Source organism: Pagrus major, chromosome 8 (genome assembly GCF_040436345.1).
Source record: "Pagrus major chromosome 8, Pma_NU_1.0".
Taxonomy (NCBI): Eukaryota; Metazoa; Chordata; class Actinopteri; order Spariformes; family Sparidae; genus Pagrus; species Pagrus major.
Window position 1 is genome coordinate 29434880 of NC_133222.1, and position 13856 is coordinate 29448735.

Consider the following 13856-nt stretch of genomic DNA (forward strand, 5'->3'; position numbering starts at 1 on the left):
CACCTCTAAAGCACTGCAGGAAACCAAGAGGGGCTTGTGTATTACAGTGTGTAAGAGTCACTAGTTGAGACCAACGAGCACTCAGCCCACATTGGAGGATACATATATAGTATATGTTTTTTTGTTTCTGGGGGTACAAGGCTGTTTAATTTACCAAAGTCTGGCTCTGGTCTCTGTGCTATGTGATGCTGCTGCAGTACTTTTCCAAAATGTGTCTTGTGTGTGTGTTTGGTGATAAACTATCATAATGTGTCAGGCCTCCAGCTGTACTGAATTGGACTGAAACATAAATTTAAAATACGGTCAAAATTACAGTATGTGCAAGATCCAAATTGCAGGAGCTGCAAACATGTATCACAACATACTGTTATAAATAAAGCATTATGGTGTCACAGAGATCCCCGGGCCTCCAAATAGTGTTCCCCAGGCGCAAGGCAGCACGCTTATTTATATAGACCCTGCAAAAATCATCATCATCAATCACAATTTTTATTAAAATAAAATTTCTTTCAGTGAAATGCAAAAATTGTCATTCCTACTAGAATGGGGACATGTATTGCAATTGCAATATCTGTCAAACTAAATCAAAGGCGCTAGATGTGCACTGGACTCAGCTGACTGGCACATCTGGTCATTAAGGCAGGAACTGTGTTCAAAATATACTAAAGACAAAGAAAACTTTCTTCTTTTCAGTGTCTGTAACATAAAGACATTTGGTGCAACATATTTTCAAACAATAAAGCTTTATATCATTCATGTAAACCCCTCAGAATTGCTCCATAATGTTATTCCTCCCTTGTGTTCCGTCTATTTTCCTGACAGACATGGTGCGAGTGGCAGAGGTATGGCCAGAGGTTGAGAGAGCCGAGTGTTTGGCCCGCGGTGCCGCTCTAAAGTGGGCATCAGGTGTTTTCTGTCGACCTGAGCATCTGGAGCGCCTGAGCCAGTACAGAAAGAGAGAGAGTCAGAGGACCACCTCCATACACACCAGACTCAAGGTGACATCACAGTCACACATCAAAACACACACATATACACACACACACTTCCAGACAAAATAACATGCAGTATAACCTCGGCTTATTGAATGGTCTCCTGAAGGGCTGCAGCTGTGCACTTAAGAGGAAATTGTTGCTATTAGTCGTCATTGGGAATCAATAATAACCACTGTGCTGCTGCATGGTGCTGCTGCTGTCTTTACTTCCAGTCCATGGTCCAGTCGTACCTGGAGGGGGTAGGCTGGGGTCTGGAGCAGCTCCGGGAGGCCAGGGCCGAGCTGAAGGAGGTGTCACACGCTTTGAAGAAAGCAGGACTGGAGTCCAATGGAAACACAGACGGGGTGAAATCTCTGGAGAGGCTGAGAGAAGTGTCAGTCAACCACTGTCAGCTCCTCGCAGCCGTCAGCAACCTGCCACGACTTTATTCTGGTGAGATGCTGCTTTGTGGACACACGTGCCTGAAATCATTCATTCATAATGAACTCAGTTTTGTTTTTAATTTACAAAAGTTAGTTTTTCTTTTTTTTTCTTTCTTGTATACGGAAAATGGTAAACAGAATTAATCCTTTTTAGAGAATATTATTTGTTTTTGTTTATAATAATGTCACTGATGTCCTGCCATGATCAGGCACAAAGGGTGCAGTTCAATTTCCATTTTACCATAGTTAAAGCTGCCTTAATCTGTTGTTCATCAGTGAAAGATTATAACATAGCTCCCACTTTGACCCAGTCAGGTGAAGTTTTGTAGTCCGCAAAACATTTCTGGAATGCCGCAGCAAAAAGTTAACAGTTACAGCATTCTCCTAAATAATTGAAGTAGATGGGGACTTGTTTTAAAAGACAAATAAAGCATAAGATGGCTCCATACAGCCTGTCCGGCTTATTCCAAGTCCCAAGAAGCCCTGAGATGCCAAATTAATTTGAAAGCTGAAATCTTCGCTGTAGGAGCCATTTTATGCTTTATTTTCCCCATCTACTTCAGTTGTATAGGAGAATACTGCAACACTGTTTTGCTGTGAAGCTCCAGAAATGTTTTGTGGACTACGAAACCTCATCTGACTTTCCATCAGCATGGTGGGGAGTAGATAATAACTAAATTTGATTTTTGGGTGAGCTTATCCTTGAAGGTAGATATACTGGCAATTATAATGTTGACATTGTGTCAGAAAAGTATTGATACATGTCTGGTTATTAATTAGGTTGATCAGAAATCTTGCTTATCTTAATTATAATGAGAGGAAGTGGGCTGACGGCTTATTTTGGTTCGACAACTTGGTCTTATAATGGTGCAGTTGAAATGTACCAACATTTAATATATTTACAGTCAAATGACTGTCTGTTCTTCCAATTTATTGAGTGAGTTCCTTCACCCGTCCACATCCTGTGTATCACTGGTGGTACCAGCACAAGTGCAGTTCAAATTCAAAACACATTAAACAGAATAATACAGGCAGTAAAAACAAGTCGGTAATGGTAAAACAATATTAAGATAAAAAGCATAAAATGCATAAAAAGAAATATCAAATAAAAACAGTGAATATAAAATTAATTAAAAGTAAGATAACAAAAATAGATATTGAGCTGTTTCATAAAACTATGAACAGAAGTTTCTTGTCTAATATGGGGTGAAAGTGTGATCCAAACCTTTGGAAACAATATTTTTGTTGGAAACTAAAATATGCAATTTCAATTGCCAAATGTATCAGCAAGAGGCTATTGCATAAATAGACAGTTTAATAATTTAAGCCCCCCCACCCCTCCTCCCTTGACCTTTGTAGTGCGTAGCATGGTGTTGGAGACTGAGCGTCTGGTGGAGTCCCGGCGTCTCCTGGAAGCCCACGCCCGGCTGATGGATCTGGAGCAATGGCAGGACGACATCCTCTGGCAGCTCCATGGGGCTGCTGGGACAGCAGGAAGTGCACTCAGCACAGAGGACCAGGAGCTGGTGGCCAAATATTTCTCTGGTGTCGGGAAGCTGGTGGACGCCCTTGGTAAGGAGATTTTAGAGACAGCTTCACAGTTTTGTCAAGAACATCTGATGAATGAAGTCAAAAGCAAAAGTACCATATATGGCAACTGTATCTGTTGTCTATTGCAGTTTAAAGGAACAGTTAAAAAAAAAAAAAGTAAACTCAGTCATTATCTTCCTGCCCCCATGCTGATGGGAAGTCAGGTGAAGTTTTGTAGTACACAAAACACTTCTGGAGCTTCACAGCAAAACAGCATTGCAGCATTCTTCTACACAACTGAAGTAGGTGGAGACTTGTTTTAACATAATTTTTTTTAAAACTGCATGGCTACATACAGCTTGTCTGGAATAATCTTTGTCTCCAGAAGCCCTGTGATGCAAAATTGGTTTTAAAGGAGTGGTATTTATTTGCACCCTCGACGTGGTCATGCTAACGCTAACTACAGTGAAGATTTCAGCTTATGAAAACAATTATGGATTCCTTCCTAGACTTGGGTTAACCTGGACAAGCTGTATGGAGCCATTAAATGTCTTTTTTCTGTTGTTTTCTTATGTTTTAAAACAAGTCCCTGTTCAACGCAATTGTTATAGGAGAATGCTGTAACTTATAAAGTTAAAGAAGTTGGAAACTTAACCCAACTTTCCATCTGTTGAGTAGATAATGACTGAATTTTCATCCTTGGATGAACTTTTCCTTTAATGCCCTATATTTTGTTTAGATGTAGATATAGATCTTAATAAAAAAATCTCTATGTATCCATCATTTTTGTGTATCTAAAATGTAAGATGTTTTGTGTTTATTTACAAGACAGATGATGATGATGATGATGATGATGATGATGATGAAGTGCATGATTCTTGTTTATATTAGGCTACAATATGGCCGTATTAAAAGCCAATATCAAACAAACTAGACTTTTTAAGGACTAACACCCTGTACTGATTCTTGGCTGTCAGTTTTCTTTTCTTATTCATTGTTTTAGACATTCCCTAATTTAAATCAGAAAAGTTTGTCTGATTTGGTTAAAAGTATAAAAGAAAAACACAAAAATATGGTATCAACAGTATCAGCAACTTAGGTACTGGATTGGCACTGGTACTGGACCACTATACCTAGACAAAACAGAGTAATAACAACTGAAATGATATTGTTGTGTAGTCATGTGATGAGTTATACTGTGATCCTTGGATATAACAGGTCAACTTCTCAGCTTGGAGGGAAATTTGTTCCTGGATGTTTCAGTGATATTTCTTTTATGTAGATCCTAAGTGCTGTATCGTAGGCAACTGCCCAATGTACAAATCTATGCAGTCCTGGCTGCATTGAACAGCATGAACTACATTACTCTGTTTATGCCTGGGTGTTTTGTCCTTAGGATGGACACGTTTCTGCCTCAGTGTGTTGGTAGGTTTAAAGTGAACCGGGATATGATGTTTATTAAAGATCCTCCTGAGTTTCTCAGATGTTCCTGCGACATAGGGAATGACGATGTTGTTACGTTTTCCCTTCTCCTCCTCTCTGTCTGCTCTGATCTAGTAGGGGTTTTAACAATGGTCCAGTTTGGGTAGCCACAGGTTTTAAGTGCTCCCCTGATGTGCTTCTGTTCCTTCTCCTGAACCTTCATCAACATTTTATGTGATCATCATCATCATCCTATGTTCAGTGCTAAATGCTCGCCACAGTAGTTGTTTACTTTGTCGACTTATGGCTACTTCAGGTAAGGAGCTGTGGGCAGTGGTGAGCAGTGCTCTGGCCCTGGCCCGACAAAACCCCACACCGTTTGTATCAGCAGTGAGGATAGTGGAGCGAGAGGAAGCCCTGGACCTGGCGTTACTAGAGGAGAGAGGGGGACCCAGAGGCAGCAGCAGGCCTCTGCCCCCAGGACGACCTCGCTGCTGGAGGGCATGCTTCTTCCAGGTCAGCACCAGCACAAATTACTTTTTAGTTTCTCCTTTTTAAATGTCTAGTGGTGTGTTACACTATGTACTCTCTTTCAGGTACTAGAAGAGGCAGTTTCTGCACGGTTCCGCAGTGTTTCCTACCTGCACACCCGTGGGCCGGGTCTGGCAGGCCACCTCTCTGCTCTCCAGCACGCCATCATGGCTGACCTGGCCACGGTACGCCATCTGCTGGAACACTGTGTCCCATCACACTACCAGCTAACAAGGGCCTACCTGAGGGCCAGCCACCACTGTTTACATGCTCACCTGGCACAGGTCAGTGATGGAAGGGAAATAAACCAATGCTGCAGCATGTTTGGCTGTCATATAACTGTTAATTATAAATCCCTCTAACCAACAACAGGGACTGTTATTCCTGTCATCATGTTCTGCTATGTTTGATAATAGTTTACATATACAGTAATATAGTAAGAGCCATTAGACTTAAATACAGTTTTATTACTGGCTTGGTTAATTATATTTTTAACTAGCAGTTATCTTCTCTATGGCAATCACCAACTGGAGTTTGAATATTAATCATAATTTTAATGGGCACAGCACCATGCATAGGATTGACATGTCATGAACATCTTTATGAATGTTAACTCTCATTAAGTGTCATTTAGTCAGTTATGTAGTGTTCAGTTGGTACAGGGTTAATTGACTAAATGACACTCAAGACAACAATCAAAGGTATCGTGACATGTCACAGTATGATCGTTCGTGTCAGTCTGATGCACACCCCTTCAAATAAAGTGTTGCCCGTAAATCATGACCTCACTATACACATGTAAGTGATGCTTGTGCCTAGGTTAGCAGCTGGGACCTGGAGAGCGGGGAAATCTTTGCTGTGCTCAACTGGGTGCTACACATCTACAACAGGTGAGGTCCATGACATGCACAGAGTCTGTCCTTTACTCTTTGTCCTTCTGTCTCTGTGTGACTCTTGAATTTTGAATTTATATTAAGGATAATATAAGTTTGGATTTGAGGTAACCTCTCTTAAGCTGGAGTGGAGGACATTGAACTCATCTAAGCAAATTAACAACACCTAATTTGTGTGAGTGGACATCCATTTCACAGAACTGATCCAGTAGTTGGACATGAACCTGAGCATCAGTTTGATTCAGCAGGTCATTGTGCATTTCATTTCAAATGCAGCTGATTACCGTTGCTGCACACTTTCTCATATTATTACTTGTCCCTTTCCTTTAATTACCATCTGATGAAGCCCAAATGCTGATAAAAAAAACATCCAAATAATGTACTCTATAACAGCTAGCAAATGTTTTATCTAAATCTGAATTTCAGTTGTTCAAAGTTACACTTAGCAATAGCTTTGGGTAATAATCCAGTCATTATTAATCTAAATCATTGGTGCCCAACCTAGGTGCCAGGACACCTTATGTGTCGCAAGATAGGCTCAAAATACATTCTTGACATTTCTCTCTTAAGGCCTTTAAATCAAAGAAACATCATCCTTTGGTTGTACTGCAGGTGAAACACATATGCAACCGATGGCTAAGTACTGCAAGAAACCATTGTTTGGCTCTAAAGAGTCTTAAATACCTCTATCACCTTGTGCTGTCCAAGTACGAGCCTCATTAATTGAGCAATATATGATTTTTTTATAAAACTCTCACAAAAACAAAAATGTTGCACTTCTTTGGATGTTGGACTACAAAAGCTCAGAGTGTGACAGTGTTGATTTGGCAGCCCAGACATGATGGGTCATCCAGAGCTGGTGGCTGAGATGGAGAAAGAAGAACTCGGACCTCTCATCTCCACCGAGGGGCTGGACCAGCTGCAGAACAAATATGTGCAGAGTGTGAGGGTGAGTCGACCACAAAAGTTTGTTGAACTGTTCTGTATCCAAGTGAAATGAAGCCTTTGAAAGCAGGATCACTACAATGTTGGCCCACAGGTGTGGAAACAGAAATTAAAAGAGGTTGTACATTCTGAATGTACATAGGATTGCACATTTTGTGTTAGACATCCTACATATTCCAACATTTTGGTGATGAAAATCATTTATCTTTTTGTAAAAGTTCTGTAAATGTAAATGTTAAATGTTCTCCAACATGTGGAGGACATGTATGGTACCCTTGTTGTTATACTGAGAGCATTCACCTTGTCGTTGCTGTTATAGAAGAGTGTATCAGAGTGGATGCACAAAGCTCTTCAGGTGGAGCTGCAAGACTGGCAGAGAGACCAGGAGCCAGATACAGACCATGAGGGTTTCTACCAAACCTGCCTGCCCACTATCATTACACAGGTAAACATGCCATATAAATACACCATAAGTAAAGCCACACACTCACACAGTGAACACTCCAAACAAAGCTCCCCCTATACATGTATTCTGTGTGGATTTGTGGATTTTGTGTGTTAGATGCTGGAGGAGAATGCCCGGGTGGCTCTGATGATCGGACAATCCCTACGAGATCAGACTATACAGATGGGGCTGTACGAGATGGAGAACCTCCTTAACAGGTGTCAGTTCATGCAAGTTTTGCTTCTGGCTGCCTGTCAGCCATTTTATTTTTAAGTATGTGTCAAACAGGCTTGGGCGAGTCTTCACGTTCACCTCCATTCCTTTACATCAGGTTTCGAGAAGCTCTGGTGGAATCTGGGAAGGAACATCGCAAGGATACAAGCAACAACAAAAACAAGTTCTACCTCCACTATCTGCTGGCCTCCATCAGCAACTGCATCATCCTCAAGTGAGATCATGGCACCATAAATATGACAAATCTGTCAGAGCTTTATTAAGCAAATGAAATGTTTGGACTAATTTGGGACACTCAAAATAGCTTAGTATGATTTTGGCAAGCATAACACTGTTTCAAAAGACCCGCTCATACTCTAAATAATATTAAACTTTAAAAAGATAGGATCAGTTTCTTGTCTGTGTTTTTCCCCTGAAGGGAAACAGTTGAACAAATGTTTTTCATCAACAGAGGCCAATCACAAGGACACCTGATACCATCCCACACTCATCCCTAATCATACTGTGCCTGTTACAAATGAATGAGAGATGTACTGTAGCTTTTAGTGTACATGTTATATTGCCAATGGACAGATAGTGTAGAAATTAAGATGTCAGCAATTAAATATGCATTAGATAATAGTTTAACACTCTGAAAGGAGCCATTCTACTGTATGAGTACTTTTACTTTTGGCTCCAAAGTACATTTTGGTAATAATACTCCTGTATATAAAACACACATATTGTAAAAAGTAAGATTTTTAATTATGAAGCAGGTCAGGTGATAGATAAATACAGTGAAAGTATCAAAACCTCTTCAGTCCACAAAGCGATGCACACAGCCCCTATTCAGAAACTGCCCCTTCGAACGAGCCGTCAGGACTTCTTTGAGTTTGTGATGTCACAACTATACAGTCACCGCCCTCACCACAGCCCTGTGGGTGGTGCCTGCTCAGGCCTCTGTGAAGTGATCAATCAGAGCAGACTGGGCTTTTTGGAAGGAAGCCTAAAAGAGACAGGAGCTAAAATGGAGTGTTCAGACAGAGGGTGAATAGATGGGCTGCAGCAATGGACAGTATAAGGAAAATAGTGGGTTTTCAGAAACAATAATGCATGTAAGAAATTTTCTAGGAGGCAACCAAATCAAAAGTATGAACCTGAAAAGGAGCATATTATGGGATTGCGAAATAAATTTGAATGTGGGCCTTATTTTTATTTTGCTCTATTGCCACTTTTACTTCCTCTTCACATGCAGAAGTCAAAGACTGGGAGCAGCTGCTTACTTCCCTTCACTCCCAGTAATGATGACTCCATACAGTCAGTGAAATATGGAGATGTTTATACAAGTTATTGGCTGACAGTTAAGTACCACCAACAGCTCTAATGACCTGCCTGATCAGGTTCAGGTGCTGTCTAGTGGTCCTACCATCACAACAAATGACAAGCTTTAACTAAATAGAAGTCGGTAAAAGAAACAAGCACAGGCCTAAATAATATCCACTGTGTCCCTTCTGTTCGCAGGAAGTCCACAGAGAGCCTGCAGCAGCAGCAGTCGTCTCGGTCGGCGGGGCAGTTCTCTCGGACTCCTCCCAACCCTCTGGCAGCTCTGGACCGGGCGGTGAGACGGGCGTGTCGCCTGGTGATGGATCAGCTCCTGCTTGACCTTCAGCCTCTCCTCCCAGGCCTGATGACCAGGCACTGGCTGGTCCAGGGAGACCCCACCCCCAAACTCTGCAACGTCCTGGAGTGTCACCTGGAGCTGTACGGCCGAGTTCGACCACCCTGCCGACAGGTCACAGCTTCTGTCTGTTTCTGTCCCCGCTGTGCACATGGAAGTTTAGTTTTTCTGTCAGACATATAACAATAATAATTGTGTTGAATCTTATTTCTTATTTTCATGCTTTTGAGTTTACGTCCAATCTACAGTCATCCTTCAAAGTCCTTCATGTATTCATGTTGTGCCCTTAACCTTGGTAAATTTTAAACAAGAAAATCTGTGATTAGATCCCATCATCATAATCTATGGGGCTGCAATTAAGCATAAATCAAATGTTTTTACATTTTAATTAAGGTCAGTTTTTTCTTAGTTTAAAATTAATTTCAATTAATAAAACAGGTAGGACAAATAAGACACCTAATGCAATAGGAATCACTGCTGATTTACTGTAGATGAAAATGAACATTTCATTTTCTTGCTTGTGTAATGCTAGCCATCTTCTGCAGCTGCTGTGATGGTGTCTAATCTAAGATCCACTCTGGTATAATGGGAATTCCTTGCACAAAGACCAATCAGCCTGGTTATTAGATGTGTGTTCAGTTGTCATTGATAGTTTAATGCATCTTTGCCTGATGGATTTTACATTTCCAACATGGAAACACTGTCAAATGTTAGCATTTTCAGCCCACTAACAAGACACTTATAGTATTTTAATTATGTATACTTGCACACTTTAGTATCACATTTTGGCTTAGAAACAAAAATGGTCCATCTGAAAGGTTGTACATTCTCTATAAAAATGTTATTACAATATCAGTCAGGACAGTTTATTACATCATTTGTCATGTTATTATTCTTATGTATTATTATGTTTCATGACTTTTATGATCCGGTTAAGTGCATCCTTTTTACATTTCCAGAAAATGATTATTGGGTGCAACAGGACTTCTTGTTCTTTCATTGCTCTCAACTTCATATGTGTGGTCAAAATGCCAGCTCGGTCTTGTTCTTGTGTCTACAGCGCCTGCAGGAGGAAGCCCAGTGGCTGATGGTGGTGGAGTACGTCCGGGCTCTGATGCAGAAGAGGATGGTGTGTCGCAATGCAGAGGAGAGGAGGCAGCTCGCCCAGCAGATGGTTCAGGACGACCAGCAGTTTAGAGAGATCTTCCACGGCCTGGTGAGGACAACCTCGTTCAGCTTGGTTCAAAATAGGTTCATTAATATCAGATAGTATGCAGTATCAGATTTTGATGAAGTAATCAATCCTACAGCAGCTTTCTGTGAGAGCCCTAAATTTTATGGTAAAATGATGATAACACATAAGTATAAACTAATAATTGGTCATTGCTTATGCTACTACAGTATCAGAAGTCATAGCAGTAGTAGTACTACAGTCCTGTATTCTAGTTACAGTATTTAAGTGTCCCATGATGGTTTGACAGCTGTTTGAAAGAATAAAAAACTGTGCCAGACACATAATACTCAGACATTTGTTGGCATGAAAATGTTAGAAATTAAAACATTCCCACAAACAGCTTCAGTCAAATGTACTGATGTACAGTACGTGCATTTAAAGTTCCATCTGAATCAAGCTCATGTGTCTGCAGGAGGGTGAAGGGTCAGAACCTGAGGTGAATCCTTTGGCATTACTACCAGTCCTGGCAGACTTCATCCGGCTGAAAGACCCTGGCATGCTCACTTTGGAAGTTTCTGGACTCGCAGCCAAATACCCCGACATCAGGTAATCTCAGCTCCCAGCTAATAGAGTAGTTGTTAAATTACCATCAGGCTGAAGATCCTTTGTCCTTTGTTTCTGCCCTTCTGTCAGTTTCATCTTGAATCTCTAATATTCTCTAAGGTATATACTATAAATACTCAATTATATAAGGTATCGTAGCCTATGTACACTGCTGTAGGAGATACACTAATGATAAATGTAATTTAAACACTCGTTAATGGGGCACCACCTCCGTTTTCGTCTATTTGAATAATCCGGAGGTAATTAATCAAATTCGACTGGACAAGTTTAACTTGTATCAATTCTAATCAATTTCAGATTCCATCTCATACATGAAGTAGGTGAATTCTACACATATCCATCGGTTCTCCACATTAAAAACAAACCTGCACAGACAACGACATACGGTTAATATGTTTATTGACTAAATAATTCAGGTTAAATAAATGAAATGGCAATTTAAATGAATAACAACAGGTAACAGAAAATATGGAATAACTAAGTAATGGGTTATTAGTGGAATATGGGCTGATGGTGAGATTATGAGTTAGGTTGAAGCATTTAAAGATTACGAGAGTAATTTTTAATACTAACGAGACCCTAACCGAATTGCTTTTAAGCTAAAAGATCAGAATCAGAGCCATAGACACCATCTCATGTATCATGTGTGAATCCAGCTGTTGTGAGTGATGGAGAGCCTACTTTCTCAGCCGAGTTGCGGGGCCGCGGCAGCGGATTCCCTCGGGTGATTTGCGACTCTAGCTGGCGGTCCGATGGCCGGGGTCAGCTCGTCCGGTATCAGTCGGTTGGGCACCTCGGTCCGTTGTCTTAGGAAGAGGGCAGCTGGTCCCGTACCGATCCGGTGCAGATCTTGGCTCAATGCCCAGCGGGATGATACCGCTAGCGAGCGCTGGGGGCTTGTCACAGAGTCTGTCTTTCGTTGGAAACCGCTTGCACGGTCTCGGACACAGCAAGTTGCTGTAGTCGTGATGATGATTGTGATAAAGATGTTCTTCTTCGTTTCTTCGAGTGGTTTTCAGGCTCTGACTTTGTAAACTAGATTTAACTTCTTGAATAAAATAACTGAGGAGGATACGTTGATCAGGCGGATCTTCCGTTGTTAGTTAATGCAAGGTAATCTAAATTAAGTTTACTTCTTCAAAAGCGGGTTACGATACTTAACGGTATAAAACAAATTAAAACAGAACTTTGTTCTGGTACAAACTTAATAAAAGAAGCTAATCAATACTGCGAAAAATATAAAATGAGAAAAATCAACGCGTGAGCACTTCTGATGAGATCGCTGTCTTGGAGCGTGTTTCAAAGTAAAGTAAAGAGCTTCAAAATAAGTTACAAAAGAAAAACTTAAACAAAACTTTTAAAAACAAAACAAAAACAAAAACTGAACCTTTAAAAATAAAACTGACTCGAGAGACGTGATCTCTCCGTTTTATTACTTGCAAATCGAGGCGTGTCTAGGCGGGGCTTACCGGCTTTTATCTCCAAGATTTAGTGGAGGTGTTAAGATTCACAGAAACTCACTGAACTAAACCGTGCTTCACCTTCTCAGTTTCTCACCATGGCTCAATAGATGTACTTTGTCTATCATGACAAGGATTATGACGTGATTAAACATTAATTATACATATTCAGCTTAATACTTGTTAAAACAAAGACATATCAGAGTCATTTACTGGTTATAACCATGAACATATTAAACAGAATATTTCTCGTCCAACTGTATCAGGACTCACCATCAGGAGGTGCTGTGGTTCCACCGAACACAGTACAGATTAAACATTAAAATTTGATCTCAGTCAATCTTAATCGTAGAGAAACGGGAGAAAGATCAGTTTTATGAGCTTCTCTTACTGTTTCTTAATATGTTAGAAATAAGATTGTGAGATACTGACTTAATGGTTAATTAGACATGGTCTGAAATCTGGAAGAATACAGAGACCATTTGGTTTGGAATGCGAGCAGATAGCATCCAGATGTGTCATAAATTTAAAGAAGACAGAGTAACAGCATAGAAAAACACGTCAGAAGGTGTCCGATGTCCACTCTGTGAATGTTTGTGGATCAGAAGTCATAGAGACAGAGAGAGAAATAGGTAGAAAGTGATCAGGCGTGTTACTTAATCTGCAAATGTAAAGACATTGTATTAACACATTCTGAAGACATTCGTTCGTCCTTCCTGGTGAACTGACACAGGTAACTTCATGACCTGTGTGAGGAGGTTCTGGTCAAAGGGAAAAGAGAGTTCAGAAATGGGAGTTTAGTTGTAAATTAATTAAAACTGTCCTCATTTGAAGTCTTTATGGTCCAGGAAACACTATCCTCTCTGCCAGGAGATAAGATGGCACCCCTGTAGCCTGTAAATCGTCTTCATCCAGATGAAAGGGTTAACAAGAAACAACAGGCCTCAATATAATGCAGAGGCGATGGACAGAGGTTCCTACATATCCCCCACTTCGATCTGAATGACCGTAGTAGCGGGAACTTTGGATCGATGAAGTCATGATGTCCATCGTCGAGGAGCACAGGTGGCACACTTTATGATCAGAGATGGTGTCTGACTTTGGCATGTGCTAAGGTCTAATCATATAGTAAAGAAAAAAATAAGGGAAAACAGTACTGATAATACTAACTTGGTTAGTGGAAAGTTCTACTCTTAATCTTATAGAATTAAGGAGCCTGTTATAGAACTGTCAATAGTAACTGTTATCAACTAACTGTGAGAGTCGCTATCAATAACTGATCACTGCACTTGAGTAAGAGTGTTTTGCTCTAACTCAAGTGTGTGTTTGTCGAAAAATTTAGATTTCTTGATTTCATATTGGTTTGTGTCCAAATGATGGAGCTAAATTTTCAATGTATAGGATAACGTTCTCTGGTAATGGTGGATAAATTTTACTTCACCAGAAACAGTGGGATAAGATGCAGAAGAATCTTATTTATGGCTGAGCTGTTCACTGAGGATCCAATGTCTCTCAGCGTGTCTG

At 40.5% G+C, this 13856-nt stretch overlaps 1 protein-coding gene across 1 annotated transcript in view; it reads left to right on the forward strand.

Moving 5' to 3' along the window:
- The window catches only part of exoc3l1 (exocyst complex component 3-like 1), a 33519-nt gene that overhangs the window by 3806 nt on the left and 15857 nt on the right, over window positions 1-13856 (forward strand). Inside the window, exons 2-14 of the mRNA XM_073472769.1 lie at window positions 823-998; window positions 1208-1427; window positions 2777-2989; window positions 4686-4885; window positions 4966-5184; window positions 5720-5790; window positions 6625-6742; window positions 7058-7183; window positions 7301-7401; window positions 7515-7631; window positions 8918-9188; window positions 10135-10290; window positions 10721-10854. Coding sequence (XP_073328870.1) covers window positions 823-998; window positions 1208-1427; window positions 2777-2989; window positions 4686-4885; window positions 4966-5184; window positions 5720-5790; window positions 6625-6742; window positions 7058-7183; window positions 7301-7401; window positions 7515-7631; window positions 8918-9188; window positions 10135-10290; window positions 10721-10854 — 2122 coding nt within the window. The remainder of the gene's footprint in view (window positions 1-822; window positions 999-1207; window positions 1428-2776; window positions 2990-4685; window positions 4886-4965; window positions 5185-5719; window positions 5791-6624; window positions 6743-7057; window positions 7184-7300; window positions 7402-7514; window positions 7632-8917; window positions 9189-10134; window positions 10291-10720; window positions 10855-13856) is intronic.